The following is a 17,559-nucleotide window of genomic DNA, read 5'->3' as shown; positions in this document are numbered from 1 at the left end:
ATCATTTTTCAATGCCTGGCTCCAGCCTAACCTTTTCCGCCGTGCGGTGCTCTCTGGCTACCCACGCTGTGGCCATAGTACAAACTTGGTATTCCCAGAACCCCTTGGGGCCTCGTGGGGTGTGCTGCCTCTGCACGTACAGTGTCTGGGTTGTGTCCTAGTACCCTTCCCATGGTGAAGATCCTCCTCCATTCCACAGTCAGTTTGTATTCAGCACTTCTTATGGGTCAGGCCGTGTTTCAGAGATTGAGGCCTAGAGCACCCCACCCACAGTGGTGAGCAAACTTGTCCTTGTGCTCATAGAGCTTGCAGTCTAGTTCTTACGGGCCCAGGCCACGTGTCGTAACGTGGCACATGCATGCACTTCTTGTTCCAGAACTTCCCATGTCACTTGTCCTTTAGCTGTCTCGTCTCCCTCCACTGTCTTCTTTCAGCACGTGCAGTGTGTGGACCACAGGAAGGATTAAGGTGTCCGAGTCAGGGGACCCTGCTGGCTGCCCCTCCTCCCCAGTCCAGACGCTCATAGGCCCCGCTGTCCGGAAGTAATGGCTAGAGAAAATGGAGAGTTATAGCTGTGCTCTAGTCACTTAAACTTAACTAAAATTAAAATAATAAAAATAATTCAGTTCCTTGGTTACACTAGCTACATTGCAAGTCCTCAGTGGACACATGTGGCTAGCGGCTGCTGTGTTTGACAGCAGAGATGTTTCCGTTGTCACAGACAGTCCTATTCAGCAGTATTGATTTATTAAAGTAGGCGCTAGGGGCGGCCAGATGGCTCAGTCGGTTAGAGTATGAGTTCTGAACAACCTGCCAGTTCAGTTCCCCCATGGGCCAGTGAGCTGTGTCCCCTGCAACTAAGATTGAAGACAGTGAGCTGCCATTGAGCTTCTGGAGGGGCGGCCGGATGGCTCAGTCGGTTAGAGCACGAGCTCTTAACGACAAGGCTGCCGGTTCCATTCCCACATGGGATGGCGGGCTGCGCCCCCTGCAACTAAAGATTGAAAACGGCAACTGGACTTGGAGCTGAGCCCTTCACAACTAGATCGAAGGACAATGACTTGGAGCTGGTGGGCCCTGGAGAAACACACTGTTCCCCAATATTCCCCAATTAAAACAAACAAACAAAAACCCCGGTAGGCTGTAGAAAAGCAGTTTCAGGTGTTAATAAGACTTAAACTTGAGCAAACCTGAAATGTGTTTAAAACTCTGTCTTCTAAGTGGTAGATAGTGAATCCTCACTTGGTTCTTGCTCCCCCTCCACCGCCGCAGGATGAACACTGATGAAATGATTGTAACCAAAGACAGCAGGACACGGACAGCTCTTTGGGGAGGGCCAGTTTGGTTCTGTCTCTGGAAGCATGAATTCCTGGTTTTCAGGGGGTGGAGTGGTGGGAGGTGGTGATGGTGGAGGACTGGGGAAAGGGAGGGTCTCCCACCTCACAAAAACAGGAAGGACTGCAACTTAGTGAGAGGGAGCCACACATTTTAGTTCAGTAGGAAGTGGCCCTTTGTGGTGCTAACCTGTCCTTGGCCTCTGTGTCCCCTCTCCTTTAGAGAGCAGGACCAAGGGGTGAGGTGAGGGCCTCAGCATTCATTATGTTCTCCTGCTCTCTCAACAGAAGGACCTGGTCCAGGCGAAGTCCAGTGTTTACTGTGAGTTGTGTGAGTACGTGGTGAAGGAGGTGGTCAAGTTGATTGACAACAACAAGACTGAGGTACGTGGATTTCCGGGCTGCTGCCCTCCTGGCGGAGGGAAGAGCTGCCCTGTCCCTTGAGCCAGAATGGCCTAGCAGGAGAACACAGCAGAACCAGCGGGCTTGGCCCTTGCTGGGGTAGGACACCAGCCTGGGAGTCAGTACAACCACTGCCCACCAGTGGGTGCCTCTGGGCTGGGGCTGGAGGAGGCCACTTGGCCCTGCTGTGTAGTTCTAGTGATTTGTGGGAGGAAACAGCATCTTGCTGTTGAATGGTTTCCTGGTCCCGTTAGTATTTTCAGAATCTTTCCCAGCCCTACCCAGCCTCCCATCTTCACATGTGATCCTCTTGTGTTTTAGGAAGAAATCATTCACGCTTTTGATACGATATGCTCCAAACTGCCCGTGTCCCTGTCCGATCAGTGCCAGGAGGTGGTAGACACTTACGGCAGGTCCATCCTGTCCATCCTCCTGCAGGAGGCGAGCCCTGAGCTGGTGTGCACCATGCTCCACCTCTGTACCTCCCAGCAGCTGCCCGCACTGACTGGTGAGCCCGGTGGGGGCAGGCTGGCTGGCCCGCTGGGGTTTGGGACGGCCCTGGAGCACTGAGTCTGTGCTCTCTCTTGCAGTCCAAGTGACTCAGCAGAAGGAGGACGGGGGCTTCTGCGAGGTGTGCAAGAAGCTGGTAGGCTATTTGGATCACAACCTGGAGAAAAACAGCACAAAGCAGGAGATCCTGGATGCTCTTGAGAAAGGCTGCAGCTTCCTGCCTGACCCCTACCAGAAGGAGGTACGTCCTGGGCTGCTTTCGGCCAGAATCACACCTGCCTGGGGAACGCAGTGCTGGCCTCTTCATTGATTGTAGCCTTGACTGACATTTTGAGAGAAAACCAGCCCTTTCTGCCCCTAGGCATGCAGTCCAGGGAGATTTTTTCAGAAGCCATCTGTTGGCTCAAATTGAGCCACTGGGGGGTAATAACAACATGAGCCACTGAGGCCGAGTGGGGGTGGGTAGGGCGTCTGGGAAGGGAGGCCCAGGGCTGACAGTGCCAGGAATTCTTATAAAGAACACATCCGGCGCCCCTCCTGTGTGTCCCCTCTCTGCTTGGGCGCATCTAGACCTGGACCCGTGTCCCTTTGCTTCACAGTGTGACCAGTTTGTGAGCCAGTATGAGCCCGTGCTGATTGAGGTCCTGGTGGAGGTGATGGAGCCGACCTTCGTGTGCTCGGTGAGCTCTGCCGGGGCTGTGGGTTCTCGGGCAGTGTCACGGGGGCGGGGGGAGGGGGTTGGTCCTTCGGAGGTTTCCTCTGACAGTTTTGGCCATGGGGACGGGTCTGTGGTCTGTGGGGACGGGGTGTGGGAGAGCCAAGAAGCTAGAGAACCGGGCTTCTAGGTCCCGCCATTTTGCTCAGCAACCTTGATGTTTTTTGAACATGCACGTCAGAACTCTCTCTGATTCTAGTTGCTTCTAGAAGCTGATAATCTGTTTTGAAAAGACTTAGTTGGGTGGATCTAATTCTTCCCTCTTCTTTTGCACCTTTTTCACCATATAGAAAATTGGAGCCTGCCCTGCAGCCCGTAAGCCTCTTTTGGGAACAGAGAAGTGTGTCTGGGGCCCGAGCTACTGGTGCCAGAACAGGGACACAGCAACCCTGTGCAATGTGAGTAGCTCCGCAACTACTCCACAGGCCTGCCTGGCCAGTGGGCAGCTCGCGTGAGTCCGATTTATTAGGAGCCTCAGTGATACGGCCTCTCGACTCTGTCTTTATGTTTAGTGAAAAACCTGAGGCCAATTGGCTGCCCGACCAAGGCAGAGCTAACTCTATTCTTTGAGGAGTGACAGGTGGGGGTGGATGTTCTTCAGTCTTTTTGCTTCTGCTTTCTTGCTTTGCCTCCAGTTCCCTTGTGACAGGGTGAGATTTGCACGAGGTCACCTCAGGGATTGCACAAGGGCTAAGGGATTCATTGCCCCAATTCTTGCACAAGTGCTTGTGCCCGTTGGGGGTCATTTTTGTCCTGGTTGGAACCTGGCCTGAATCTTCACCCAAGGCCATGCTGAGTTCTTCTTGAAAGGCCCTGAGAGTTGGCACCTGCCCTGCAGCCCCAGGGTGCTGTGGCACCGTCCTGCCTTGGTAGTCACCTGCTGATTTTCTGGGTGGAGATGTTTGGACCAGCTTCTTACTCAATGTTCCTTTGCGCAACTTTTTCTTTCTCGTGACCAGTGGGGCCTGACTGGGCCCGTGTTGGGAGGTTGCATCATTTTGGACCATTGAAGGGAGGGGCGGCGAGGCCCATTTCAGCCGTGTCCAGCTCCTCCCCCAGCCAGCCCATCTGTACCGTCTACCCCCAGAGCGTGCTCATTGGTGGAGTAGGTTTCTGCCACTGTCCCGAGTAAATGTGCTCGTGGGCCCATTTCTCAAGGCCTGAGCTGGTATGCAGCTCTGACTTTTGGGTAAGGAATTCTGCTTTGGGGCGCTCCATGCAGCCTGTCAGCTGAACGCTGGGGCGAAGTGTGTGACTAGAAGAAGGGGTCCCGGGCCCTACCTGCGTGCGTGCTCTCTGCAGAATACCACAGTGCGTTATACCTGCTGCTCTGGATGCTGGCCTGTGAGCCCCCAGCACTCACCACATGCTCCCTGGCTTTAAACGAGATACTGGCCTAGGTCTTCAGTGTCTGACCGAGGACGAGATTAACACGTCCTATTCTGGGGTGATGTTTGATGCATGAAAGGGCTAGCAGTGGAGTTTGGCATCTGAAGACTAAACACCGTTTTCTCTCTCCTGTCAGGCTGTTGAGCACTGCAAACGTCACGTGTGGAACTAGAAAGAATGTTCCATCTTGGAGGAACCACAGCGTCTTTTCCTACTTGTATGTCTGGGGGGGGACAAACACAGCTCTGTTGACTTTGTTATAAAAATCGGCCCCCCCTTACCCTCAGTCCATTTCTTACCTCCCTTACTCTAGCATTGCTGTCAGTGTGGGAGGTGCCTCACCCGCCACTGACATACCTGCTGCAGTGTCCCTTTTCTTTCTGCTACATGGGTAATGACATACTGTGCTCTGGAGCTCTTTTAGCCTGTCCTTGGTTAGCTGGGGCTTGGGGGTGAGGGGGCTCTGGAGGCTGGCGGAGCCAGAGCTGCTTGACAGAAGGCTCTCCATCCTCTTGGCTGGACTTTGTTCTGAGCCCTGCTCAGGGCTTGGGCACTGGTGGGCTTCTGAGGTCTCTACCTACCCTACGGAGGGCCCTCCCCTCCCCCGCCTGGGCCTGTTGGCTGCTAAACACAGGCAGTTTTATAGGAAAGATTTAGAGGCTCACAACAATTAGGCTTTTTGAACAATATAGTTCACACTGTAATAGAGATTTTAGAAGCAGTTGTTCAGGAGACCTGGGTGGGGTTCGAGTTTGCTGTTCCTGGATCCACCTTTGATCCAGTTTTCCTGTGTCTTTCCTGTTACGCCTTGTTTTGTGTTCTGTGGGTTTGGGTGGAAGTGGAAAAATGTGTGTCAATGCAACCTGCCAGCTCTGTGTGGAGGTCCCGTGGGCCTGGCTTTTGTGCGTGAGCATGTAGATAGTGGCGGCCCCCTCATGCCTGCTCTGTGCCCGTGTGCTGCTGCCCACCATCGCCCTGGGCAGCCCAGCCCCTCACCGCTGGCTCGTTGCGTAGCTGTTCTTTCTGACCTTGAAATGAGTGTGGATGACAAACTCCTCCTAAGCCTCTGGCTTCCAAGTAGAGGGTCTGCTGCTCAGGGGCCTGGGTTGCTGCCCCGCCTCTCCTGTTTGGCTGAATATTCTGTCCCACTTCTGGTTGCCAGGAGACAGCAAAATCTGTAGTTGCTATTAAACGGACTTAATGATCTTTTGTTTTGCACTAAAGTTTCTGTGATTTAACAATAAAGTCTGTCAGCCAGACCTGAGCCTGAGCGTTTTTGTTGACCCCTCAGCCAGAAGTTTCCTTTCTGATTAGCTCTGAGGCCATGGACCTGTAAGTGTCCGGCAGTCCTGTGGCCTCCCCCACCCCTTGGCCAGAGAACAAAAGCAAAGTGGGTAAGAAAGTCCATCTGGTCCTCCCTGAGTACCCAGGGCCAGGTGGGGCCCAGAGCTACTGTGTCCTTCACCCATCCCCATTCCCAGCCCCCAAGGCCAGTCACACGGTAGTTTACCAGAGCAAATTGCCAGTTCCTTGTGAGTTGCTTTTCTTTTACAATTCAGACCATTCCAGAAATGTTCAGTGAGTACCAGTTAAACAAACCAAGGGGAAAATATTGAGGGAATAACTTAATTTAAAAAAGGAATACACACGACCACGCTACATTCAAAACCCAAGGGAACATCAGTCATTTCTCTTTATGAGCCGGGCACATTGGGAAGCCAGTGAAATGGAGAGAACGTGGTTTGTGGATATGATTCACCTTGTCCATGTGGGGAGGCAGGGGTCACTCACTGTCCGCTCCTAGATGTCCAGCCAGGGATGTGGCAGAAAGACGGGGGCTTGAACCAAAGTCACGGAGGGAGTCAAGGGCAGGCAGGGGCCTGGGACCGTGGCGGGGGGGGCCTGCTTGGCCTCTGGCAGCCTAGCGTGGGCTGAATTGGTCCTTAAACTCCTGGACTCCCAGTGAGGCTCCTTACCTCATCCTTAGACGCTTAACATTTTTGTTTGGTTTTCTTAAAAAAATAACAAATTTTATGAAGTAGAGATCAGATGCTGAATGAGCGTCTGGCAGAAGTGGAATCTGAGCAGCTGATGCGCGCTGCCGCTGCTAGGCCAACCCGGGGTCTAGGCCACCCGAGGGTCGTGAGCCCAGGGCTGGCTGGGGAGGGGCCCACCCCCGTGGTCCTGCCCCTGCCGTGGGAGGGGCTGGGGGCAGGCTGCTCACAGTGAGGCCCCCCCAGCGTGTCATAGCTCTGTGATCTCCAGGGGGCTCTCCATGATCACGTCTCGGAGCTTGTGCAGGGGCGTTGATTTGGCGGACTCCGTGCGGGCGTTGCGCTCCAAGGCGCTGGCCTCTGCGGCTGTGAGCGTCTCCAGTGAGCGGCCCAGACCCTTCTGGTCGTCCTCGGGCAGGCTGCTGAGGTCCGTGGTCAGCAGTGTGCCCGTGCTGCTGTGCACCGCGTGGAGCCCGTCAGGCCCCTTCAGCTCTGCTGGCAGCTTGTGGCAGAAGCGCAGGCTGCCCTGGCCTGGGCTGTGCTCCCCGGGCTCCTCCTCCAGCTCAGTCTGGATCAGCTGCAAGAGGCCGGGACCCCCCACTGGCTCAGGGATCTCCACATGCTCAGGGCCATGCAAAAGGGGTGAGCAGGTGGGTGGCCCGAGTCCCACAAGGTGCTCATTTCCGCCCTGCTGCACACAAGGTGCTTGGGGCTCATGTTGCAGCCTGTCCAACCTGTAAGTGTTCCTCAAACGGGGTGCAGAGGGGAACCATGGATACTTACGGTGCGACAGCAGTGTTCTCAGGACTAGGGGCTTCCTATGAGGGCCTTCACGTTTATGTTTTCACTGTGATAATCTATGAGTGCACCCCCACTCATTGCTCTCTTTGGCCCTGGCTCCTGATGCAGCTGTGGTGTCTGGGTTTTTATCAAGTTGGCCTCAAGCAGGGTCAACACAGGGCTAAAGTGTCCACAGGTGAAGTTGGAGGGGATTAAGAGGGTGTAGTGGAGACTCACAAATGTTGCTTTTGTCCTGTGTGGAACTCAGCTTTAGCCTATTCCGGTTGGGAATGTCGGCTCAGCTGGTAATCTAGGTTTTTAGATGAGTCTGACTTTTAAACTGTTGGCATCACTACAGGCAAACAAATATATATAGACCTATTTGACCATACAGCCAGTTACTTTACATGACATCACCCCTTAAAGGTACCTTCTTTAGGGTTCCTCAAATCTGAGGAGCAATGCCTCAGTGCCCAGCCCATCTCTGGGAGAGCCCACTGCGGAGCCCACTGTCTGGCTTCCTGCACCCCCACTCATTGCTCTCTTTGGCAACTGGCTGCTGAGCTCCAAAGACTGAGAAGGACGAGGGCAGCAGGAGAGAGAGCGAGAGAGAGCGAGAATGCACCCCCAGGGCTGGGGCACGGCACACAGGTCCCTTGCCCGCCCCGCTACCTCGGAGATGGAGGAGTGGCAGGAGGAGGCTTTTTGCACCATCCGCTGTGCAAAGAGCTTTTTGAGCCGCAAATAATCCTCCAGGACCACCTTCAGCAGCGAACCCTGGGGGAGGGAGAGGGTTAACCCCCACCACAGCCCTCCCCGGCCTGCCCCACCCCGCCCTCACTCCCATAACAACTCAGGTGGGGGTGATGGAAGGCCCCTGGGAATCTAGGAGGCACAGGCCTCTAATCCTAGTGCAGGGGATCAGGAGCAGAGCCTGGTGATAGGGCCCAGCCCCAGGGCCCCAGTGGGCTGAAGCAGGTCCTGGTTAGGCCTGGTGCCCAGGACTGCCCTGAGGTCTTGCCCCCAGTGGAGGGCAGGTCTAGCTGAGCCTGGAGGTAGAGAGCGGTTTCCCAGGATCATCCTCTGGAGGGGGTCCAAGCTCAGCCAGGGCTTTGGGGGCTGGGGGTGGGGTGGGGGGGCCGGTACAGGAGCTTACAGAAAGGGCTCACCTTGATGGGACCCTCCCGAATGATCTGGCCCAGCTTGGCAATGTTGTCGTACTCCTGGATGGCTGCCCGCAAATACCGGTCGTCATCAGGCTTGACTGCTGCTGGTTCACGCCCAAAAGTTCCCTGGGGAGAGGGGACGTTAGCTGGACCAGAGGTGCAGTGTGTAAACACACACACACACACACACACACACACACACACACAGTAGGGGACCACCTCCCAGAGAACCCAGCTCCTTGGCCAGTGGGAGCAAAGACCTGCCCTACTTCTACCCCACCCCTCATGTTCGTCCGCCCCTGCCCCTGGCTCTGGCCCGGGCTCACGTGGGTGCGGGTGGGGCTGCTCCACAGGTCAGCGATCTCACTCAGGTTCTCCGGCAGGTCGTCCTCATGCTCGGCCTGGGCTGCCAGTTCCAGGTTCCGGCAGAAAGGATCCAGCCACACCGGGTTGGCCCTACAGGTGGGGGGTGGGGTGGGGTGAGGAGGGAAGGCTTGAGGGGGCAAATGCTGTACCAGCTTTCCCCCTCCCCCCTGTCCATTTCCCTGGCTAACTGTAGCGCCTTTCACAGAACTGGGTGGTTGGGGACCATCAGTAGGCCCCTTGCCTGTGGCACCAGTGGGTATGTCTTCCCCCCCAGGATGCCACTAGAACCAAAACAGGACATGTCAATCTGGATCAGCTTTGGTGTGGTAGCCTCACTCTGCACCCACTGACCAAAGTCAATGCTCCCCCAGAACTAAGGGTGCATCGGGTGGGGAGCCCAGCTCGGTGACAGTTTCTGAGAGGAGAGAGGGGTGGCGGGCCCACCAGGGGGCGCCCACACCCCATGTTTTAGTCAACGTTCCATCCCTGGGAGGCAGTGGGGAAGTCACCCCCCTGGGTCCTTGGCAGGCCTCCCTGAAGTGCAGCAGGCAGGGCTTGGGGACTCCACTCACCCGTCAAAGGAATACTTGTTGGTGTTGGGCATGTCCATGATGTCAATGAAGCCACGATTCCCTGCAGGGAGCGGTTGGGGCATGGAGGGGAGGGCGCCGCCCTGCTGGGGCCGGGGAGCCTGGGGCTGGTCCAGGGCCTTGTGAGGCCTGGGCAAGCGCTCCAGTTCCCCGGCAACCCCTCCTGTCCTCTTCACCTCCCCACCCATCACAGCCCTCGCTCACCTGCCGAGCCAGCCACTATGGCTTTGAGCTTTCTCTTGTGTCTGGAGAGAAGCAGAGAGAGGAGCTGGTGAGGCAGGCTGGGGCCGGGCTGGCATCTCGGGGCCCTCCCTGCCTTCATATCTGTCCTGGGAGCAGGGCCGGTCAGCCAATCTCAGAGCAGGGGCTAGGGGTCACTCACACGGTCCTGTAGTACCAGTTCATGAGGATAAAGAGCATGGCAGCCAGGAAAAGGAGAATGGCCAGGACAATGATCGCCATCTGGGGAGACAGGGCCAGACGTGAGCAGGGGAGAGCACCCCGGCTGGTGAGGGGGCGGTGGGGTGGGTGCCACCGGGGTACCTGCAGGGCAGACATGTCATCGGGCAGCCGGACAGAGATGGCAGGCTGCACGTCCAACACGTTGTAGTTCCGGAAAAGATTCCGCAGCTGTTCTTTGTTCTCGTCAATCATCTGGATCACCCTGGGCAAGGGGCAGGGGACTCGGCTGCCATCCTCACAACCCCCAGGGCTGTCCCCGCTCAGGCCAGCCTGCCTAGTTCCTGCCTAGGGCCCCTGTAGGCACCCTCCCCCAAGGCCCTCCCAGGTTTGTATCTTACGGGGTTCACCATCCCTTCACACAAGATCCTGTTTGATCCTCAGAGTTAGTGTAGCATTCTCACTTTACAGATGGCGAGAGAGAGGCTCAGAGCGGCAGAGCTCTGCTCATAGCCATAAGCTGCTCTCTCTGCTCGCCCTGCCCACCTCTGGGGGACAGCCCCACACAGCAGGCCTGACGGTGTGGTCTGTGCCTCTGTTGGTGGGTCCCCTCCCCACCTCCAGGGCGGGGAAGCTGATGGGCAGTCTGAGCACAGACCCCCACCTACCGGTCCACGTCCAGGATGCGGTTGGTGTCGCGGTTCACCACGTGGATGAGCAGCTCTGTCTGTGCGAAGTTCACCCGACCCTTGTTGTCCACATGGAACTAGGTGAGAAGGGGCATCACGGTGTGGCAGGTGCAAGGGATTGGTCGGGCTGGGCTAGAGCCCGTCCTGCACTGCCTTCCCAACAAACCCATCACTGCCGAATGCTCGCTGAGGACCAAGCACAATGACCATCATAGCACAGTGTCGGGCACTATTATTAGCCCCATTTTACAGATGAGGAAACTGAGGCCCAGAGACCTGGAAGGACTTTCCGAAGGCCACGCTGTTAGGAAATGATAGCTGGGCATATACCCCCTCTCATGCCCCTGACCTCTCCACAACGGCCCGTCCGTCCTTGTGGCCTCATCCCCTTCTCCCTCCACTGCCCCCAGCCCCAAGGCGGGTTCCATGGGCACCTGCACGTCATCACTGTTGACGATGGCACCCGTGATGTTGGAGAGCAGGCGGATGAACTCCTCCTCAAAGCCGCGCACGCGGTCTGGGATCTCGTTAATGACGATCTTGACGCGCTGGTCGTCCCGCAGGATATAAATGCCGATGATGGCCGTGTCGTTGTGGTCTGCCAGATCCCGGGCCACAATGTCCACCACAAAGTAGCCGGGGCTGTAGACCATGAAGAGGTCAAAGGTGCGCAGGATGCCATCCACGCTCCCTGCAGGAAGAGCCCATGGGTGGGGAGCAGCTCAGGGGCCACCGTTGCCCAGAATCCCCAGGGAAGGGGGAGGTTCCGGGCTGCTGACACACTGGGGAGAGGCGGAGCGGCCCTGCAGCAACTCAGGGCCCAGGTGTCTGCAGAGCCCAGCGGGGGCTCAGCTTGGCTGACGGTGGTCCTGAGAGCGTGCAGCCCGTGCTGTCAGACCCGCACCTCTTGAGAGATTTCTAGTGAACGCGCCTGAGCTTTAACTACTGACATTCTGCATGTTCAACAAAACACAGCTGTGGACTGCGCTGGCCAATGGGACTCTGGTGTCCCCTGCTGGGTGCTATGGAGCACTTCTGAGCCATCTGTCTGTCTCTCTCTCACACGTACTTCAGATTTTGACAGTCATAGAAGAGACAACCACAGGAGGCCCAGCCCAGGCTTCCGTTAGAAGACAGTAGACCTGGGTTTAAAATCTGCCACGTGATTGTCTGCTTCAAGTTGCTGTGTGGATTTTTGCTAAAAGCCAAGTTAGCCAGTTAGCCCCTCTGTGTTTTAGTTTATTAAAATTAGAGCAGTGGGAGCTCAGAGGATGAAAGGATGGTGTCTGGTGGTGTGATTGCAGGAGGTGGCATATGAACTACAGTTTGAAGGATGGGTCGGGGGGAGCATGACCTTCAGGTAGAGCTGAAGGTCAGGATGGTATTCCAGGAAGTGAAGCAAAGGGGTCAAATGCCCAGGGGACGATGGTGTAGAGGAGGCTGAAGGAATGGGGAGCAGTCCAGCGTGACTGAGCTGAGCACAGAGCCCGTAAGGAGAGTAGGGCAATGAGGAACCAGAAAGGGGCATTAGGAGAAGACCTGGTGAACCTTGAATGCCAGGCCAAGGAGTCTGGATGGACTTCTACAGACAGAAGAGCAGGGAAGGGGTTGGGGCTGGAAGTAAGGTAATGGGACACCCACCAGGACCCCTAGCACCTGACCCAGAGAGGCTCAGCCATCCACATAGGCAAGCACACAAGCAGATGTGCACACCTGTAGGTACCAGTGCGCTCCGAGTTCTGACTCCCCAGTGCCTGACAGGAGGGTGAGGTGCACGAGTGGAAAGAGGTGGATATACGGAAAGGAGAATGGGAAGATGGCTGGTCGGCTGGCTGGACAGATGGGCAGGTGGGCAGGTGGGAGGATGGATGGATAAATAATGGATGGAAGAGGAAATGGGAAGAAGGAAGACAAGAAGGAAGTGGGCAGGTAGACGGAGGTATAGATAGGGGAATGAACAGTGGATGGCCGGCCGGCTGGCTGAATGGATGAATGGGTAGATCAATGCAAGGACTGACGTGGCTGGCTGGCCGGCTACCCATACCCTGTGGTGCCCACACAGACCGCCCCATATACTCCAGACCACCGTCCGTGCAGTGACAGGTCATGGAGGCCATCCCTGTGTGACGGGGCCCTACCCATGGTGAAGACCTGGCCCACGTCCTCAGAGTCGTTGGCAAAGGCCCGGAAGTAGTGGATGGCCAGGATGCTGTAGAAGACCAGACTGTTGTTGCCAATGTCTGCATCCAGGGCTAGCACTTGGATCAACTCTGAGCCCATCTTGGCGTCAGTGGCCACTCCTGCAGGAATGGGTAGGCGGGTGTAAGTGGCAGGGCAGGGGCCACCCCACACCCGGTGCCCAGGCTCCAGCTGCCGCACCTGCAGTATACTCAGCCTTGGTGAAGCGTGGTGGCTGGTCGTTGATGTCCTCCAGCACGACTCGCACCTCCTGCAGGCTGAGGTCATTGACCAGGTCCAGGTCTGGTGAGGGCCCACGGGGAGGTGTCCAGCTGCGATTGCTGGACGCCTTGACGATGAAGGAGAAGACAGCTTCACGCTCCCGGTCCAGGTCCCGCAGCACCAGCAGACGCCCGTCGGGCTGAAGTTGGAAGTTCTTCTCTTCGTTCCCGGCTGAAGGTGGGACCATGGCACAGGGTGAGGGGGCAGGGCCAGGGTGGGCATACTGGGGTCATCTCCAGCCCCAGGGTAGGTGGGGTACTAGCCCATGAGGCCCCACCTGCGATGAAGTAGTACACGATGGCATTGGGGCCCTCGTCTGCATCCACAGCGCCTGTCACATTGCCCACGAGGGTGCCATGTGGTGAGTGCTCGGGCACTGTCAGCAACTGGTACTGGGGACTGCCTTTCTGCAGGAGGGAGGGGGATGCCATCACAGGACGTTGAGGGAGGGCCCGAGCTGCCAGCTCCTGCCAGGGGGCCCGAGGCAGAACCTTTGTGGTGCTGAGGGAGTTTACTGCCCACATCTTGTGGGGTGAGCAGAACACCTGTAACCTCAGGGGAGCAAAGGCTGGGCCTGGGAGCCCCCAGCTCTGCCCTCAGGGATGTCATCCAGTGACATCCTCTGTGAAGGCAGGGCGGGGCTTGGCATGTTCTCAGAAGTCTCCTGGTACCTGAGTGGCACCCGGGTGGATGTTTGAATAAGGGGTCACACTCTCTTATGTGCACATGTGTGCACCTAGGCCCACACTCACAGAAAAGCTCCAGGGAACATATCCCATGTGCACACAAGAAGGAAAACCACCAAGTCAGAGAGCCTGAGTCCACACTAGGTGCTCAGCCCCAGCTCAATAAAGCAAAGCGGATTTTCAGGCTTCCTGTGTACAACGTGCAGTCAGGAGAATGTCCGCTCCAGGAGGCAGGCATTTTTGTCTGCTTTTTAAATTGCCGTGTAGTGCCATGAAATAGTAGCTGCTCAATAAATATTTGTTCTGTGAAGTGTATTCAGGTTTCCGTGGGCAACCACGTGTGTATATTGTAAAGGGTGCACAGGGGAGTATGTGTACATGTGTGCTTGCAGCCCGGGAGTCCCTGTGTGGGCATGACTGGTGCAGGGGATGGGTGAGAGCTCACTGGAGGTCTCACGAAGAGGGGCTCGTTGTCGTCGATATCGTCCAGGACCACCAACATTGGCTGCATGGTTTCATATGGCACTGGCTGACCCAGGTCGCTGGCCACAAGGATGAGCTGGAGGGGGAGGAGCACAGTCAGAGGAGGAGACAGAAGGCCCCAGGTGGGCACTCCCCAGGGGCCAGGTCACCACCCTCCAAGACATTCTAGGTGGCAAGGTGCTGGCCCTGCGCCCAGAGGAAAGCCCCACCCTCGGCCCCGCCCCCACGTTAGGCCCCGCCCTCTTACACTGTACACCGCCTGCTGCTCACGGTCCAAACGCAGCGCTGTCTGGATGAGGCCGCTGATGGGGTCGATGGTGAAGTACTCCCAGTCACGATTGCCCGTGGACTTCAGGAAGCTGTAGCGCACGGCCCCATTGAGGCCCTCGTCCTGGTCTGTGGCATAGACCTCGTACACGTTGGAGCGCAGGGGGATCTCCTATGGGGCATGGGAGTATGAGAGGGAGGTTCCTGGGGCATCTGAGAGAATCCCAGCTCCCGGCTCCACGGAGCTCTCGTTCCTTCTGTATCAGAAAGTCCTTGCCACCTTTCAGCATCCTTAGGAGACATCTGCCTGCTTGGCTGGACTCTCCTGGAGTCTGAGCATCTGCTAGAACATCCCCTCAGCCCAGTCCTAGCTAAGGCCACTGCCCGCTGATGGTCCAGCCTGGGATCCACCATGCTTCAAACTCTCAGGGTGCCCACCCTTCCGAGGCCTACCCTAATCCCTCAGACCCCGTTGTATGCTGAGGTTTAGAAGACAGAAGGGGGATCAAAAAGCTAGGCCACAGCCACCCTCTGTTCCCGGGTCTGTCTTGCTCTCTGCTGCCCCAATCACGGGATTGGGGGACAGGCAGGTAGGGTGACATGGTGAATACAGACTGGACACCTGGGTTCCAGTCCGTTGCTAATTACACCATGTGACCTGGACATGCCACTTCACCTCTCTGAGCCCCGGTCTCCTGAATCCCTTGAGTTAAGTGCAAAAATCTACTTGACATCACACATTGACCCATGATAAGGCTGCCTAGGACACAAGAAAAAGAGCAAGTTTCTTTGCTTTTAGTTTAAAAATTACCAGCTCAGCATGGTTTCAGTGTTAATCTCATTGATGATGACAATCAGCCTGAATGGCAGTTGCAGCTAATTAATAGAAAGTGAGATGACAAATAGGTAATTACTTAACAAATGCTGGTTGTTTGGGAGACAGGAATCTTTCAAAATAAGGAGCTCTTGAAGGGAAAAAATAAGTGGGGCCTTTGGTGTGGAAAAGAACTAGATTATTCTGAACTCATACCCTGCCTCATTCCACAGAGAGGATTTGAGGCAGCTTACAAGAAAGTATTAATTATAAGAGTGAACAAGTTAAAAAAAATCAGGGTAAAGAGAAGAAATGGTTGCCAGGAAAATGGGAACTAAGGGATAGGAAGCAAGGTGTGTGTGCTAAGACCCTGCAGGGCCACTCAAGGTGGGCTGACCACTCTGAGCTCCCTAGTGGGCAAAGCGAAGAGGACCACTGAATCCTTACAGTAGACACAGGTAAAACCAATTCAGAGGGTAAAAATAAAAAGCACAGTGTTTCCTAGAGCTCAACCCTGGCAGAAATTTCTCCTGTGGGATCTCAAAGAGGACATAGAGGGACAACAAGGACTTAATGCTGACCTTCTGAGATGTGGAGACACGCTCAAGTTTGGGGAGCAAAGAACAAGTGGGAAACGCCCTGACTGTACCACCAAGGAGCACTTTGGGCCTGGATGCTGAGGGGAAGAGGGGAAGGGTAGGAGATGAGGAGGACTTCCCCATTTTTACGTGGCCTTTTAGAGCAAAGAATGAAGGAAGAATTGGAGAGGTTCCAGAAGCTCAGCCACTTCCCCTTGTTTCTTATTTTGATGCACATTCTCAACAACCAGGCTGTCCTCACTTGGGTATCAGCAGGAACAACGGACAGACGGAAGGGGCATGTATGTTTATTTTGAGACAAGTATGGGGGAAGTGGGTTTCTGGGGAGACTGTCCTTGGAAGACATCTAAGAGCAAGAGATGGAGCATCTACTTTTATTAGTCCCATTTTGCAGATGAAACACCAAACTCAGAGAAGTCACTTGCTCAAGATAATTTGGTAAGCGGCAGACTTGAACCCAAGACCTTTTGCTGACACAGCCCATGTTACTAACCACTGTTCAGTACTGCCCTGCGTGGCATTGAGCAAGTCTGTTCCCTATGCTGGTTGCAGTTTCCCCACCTCCACAGTGGGGTCCCTGTCCCTCTCTCGGGCATGGCTGCAGGATGAAGAAGTGGGCTGGGTGCTGGGAGGGGGCGTTGCTGGGCAGGGGGCCCCTGGCGACAGCAGTACCTCTTTGATGTGGAGGACGGTGCCGTTGGGCGGACGCACGAACACGGGGCGGTTGTCATTGACGTCGATGACCTCCACGAGGAGCATGGTCGTGCCCCAGAGTGGGGGCTCTCCGCCGTCTGTGGCCACCACGGTCAGGTTGAATCTCTCGTAGGAATGCAGTGGCCGCTTTGTTGTCACCAGGCCTGAATCCTTGTCCACATGGAAGGCCTCTGGCAGGCAGGTGGGGCAGGAGGGCAGGGCATGGGTCTGGCTGAACCATCCTTCCCATGGCAGCCTGTCCCCTCCACACCCCCCAAGGCATCATGAGTGGGGAGCAGGCTACGTACCCATGCCAGGGCCCTCCAGGGAGTAGGCCAGCTCCGCATTCGAGCCCTCGTCCTGGTCGGTGGCCATCATGGTGAAGACAGAGGTGCCCGCCGGCTCATTCTCATACACGCTCGTGCTGTACTGGGGCTTGGAGAACTGTGGCCGGCAGTCGTTGACGTCCAGCACCTGGATCACCACCTGGGGGGGGAGGTTGAGGTCAAATGTCAGGAGCATACTGGTGGCTACGTCAGGTGACCGTCACATGCAAGTAAGAAGAGGGGGACGGTGCCCATTGTTGGTGTCTGACCTCAAACGATGTATTTAACCCCCTGAGCCTCAGTTTCCTTAATTGTACATTGGGGACAATATACATGTATCTCGGGCTTGTGAGGCACCCTCGGGATGGTGTATGCTAGCTTGCATACCTGGCCTAGGAGACGCTCAGCAGCTGGTACTGTGATTACCAGCTACGCTGTGAGGACTCGGGAGCAGGAAGCCCTCCTGCCGACCTCCTACTCTCCCTTTGCTCCTTCCTTCAGCGGTCCCATAAGTCTCTCGCTAATCTCCGGACTTTAATGCTGGATGGCGATTCCCCCACCCCCATAGACCTCCTCTTGACTGGGATTTGTGTCTGGTCTGGGACTTGGCTCTGTCTGCTGACCCCGCAGTGCAGGCCAGGTCCCGTTGACACACCAGGCCAGAGGCCTTCTTTTCCTCAGGCTGCTGTGGCCCAGCCTGACTGCACCCTTTTCATAGCAGTGATCTGAAGAGCCCCTTCCGGCGCACAAAGCACTTTACACCCCCAACCTCTCCATCTCCCGGACTCACCACCGCCCTGGGAAGGAGGCGACCTTAGTCTTCTGACTCCAAATACTGTGCCTTTCCCTGCACAGCACACGGCTGTGTGGCAGGCACAGGACTCAGATGTGTGTGAG

General features: G+C 56.1%; 2 protein-coding genes across 4 annotated transcripts in view; one reads left to right on the top strand and one right to left on the bottom strand.

The window, feature by feature from the left end:
- PSAP (prosaposin) overlaps window positions 1-5,609 on the top strand; it is a 30,457-nt gene extending 24,848 nt beyond the window's left edge. For all 3 annotated transcript variants that reach the window (XM_033129998.1, XM_033129997.1, XM_033129996.1), the window contains 6 exons: window positions 1,623-1,718; window positions 2,058-2,244; window positions 2,327-2,487; window positions 2,846-2,926; window positions 3,252-3,359; window positions 4,487-5,609. In XM_033129998.1, coding sequence (XP_032985889.1) covers window positions 1,623-1,718; window positions 2,058-2,244; window positions 2,327-2,487; window positions 2,846-2,926; window positions 3,252-3,359; window positions 4,487-4,522 — 669 coding nt within the window. In that variant the 3' untranslated portion in view covers window positions 4,523-5,609. The remainder of the gene's footprint in view (window positions 1-1,622; window positions 1,719-2,057; window positions 2,245-2,326; window positions 2,488-2,845; window positions 2,927-3,251; window positions 3,360-4,486) is intronic.
- CDH23 (cadherin related 23) overlaps window positions 4,602-17,559 on the bottom strand; it is a 394,835-nt gene continuing 381,877 nt past the window's right edge. Inside the window, 17 exon segments of the mRNA XM_033130003.1 lie at window positions 4,602-6,921; window positions 7,797-7,901; window positions 8,294-8,416; window positions 8,617-8,746; window positions 9,229-9,289; window positions 9,451-9,491; window positions 9,629-9,708; window positions 9,790-9,910; window positions 10,314-10,411; window positions 10,769-11,025; window positions 12,473-12,634; window positions 12,714-12,965; window positions 13,072-13,201; window positions 13,926-14,039; window positions 14,211-14,402; window positions 16,316-16,527; window positions 16,645-16,822. Coding sequence (XP_032985894.1) covers window positions 6,595-6,921; window positions 7,797-7,901; window positions 8,294-8,416; window positions 8,617-8,746; window positions 9,229-9,289; window positions 9,451-9,491; window positions 9,629-9,708; window positions 9,790-9,910; window positions 10,314-10,411; window positions 10,769-11,025; window positions 12,473-12,634; window positions 12,714-12,965; window positions 13,072-13,201; window positions 13,926-14,039; window positions 14,211-14,402; window positions 16,316-16,527; window positions 16,645-16,822 — 2,583 coding nt within the window. The 3' untranslated portion in view covers window positions 4,602-6,594.

This window comes from Rhinolophus ferrumequinum, chromosome 16 (assembly GCF_004115265.2).
Source record: "Rhinolophus ferrumequinum isolate MPI-CBG mRhiFer1 chromosome 16, mRhiFer1_v1.p, whole genome shotgun sequence".
Lineage (NCBI taxonomy): Eukaryota > Metazoa > Chordata > Mammalia > Chiroptera > Rhinolophidae > Rhinolophus > Rhinolophus ferrumequinum.
The sequence above is the reverse complement of the archived record's forward strand: the minus strand, read 5'-3'. Positions and strand labels throughout refer to the sequence as shown.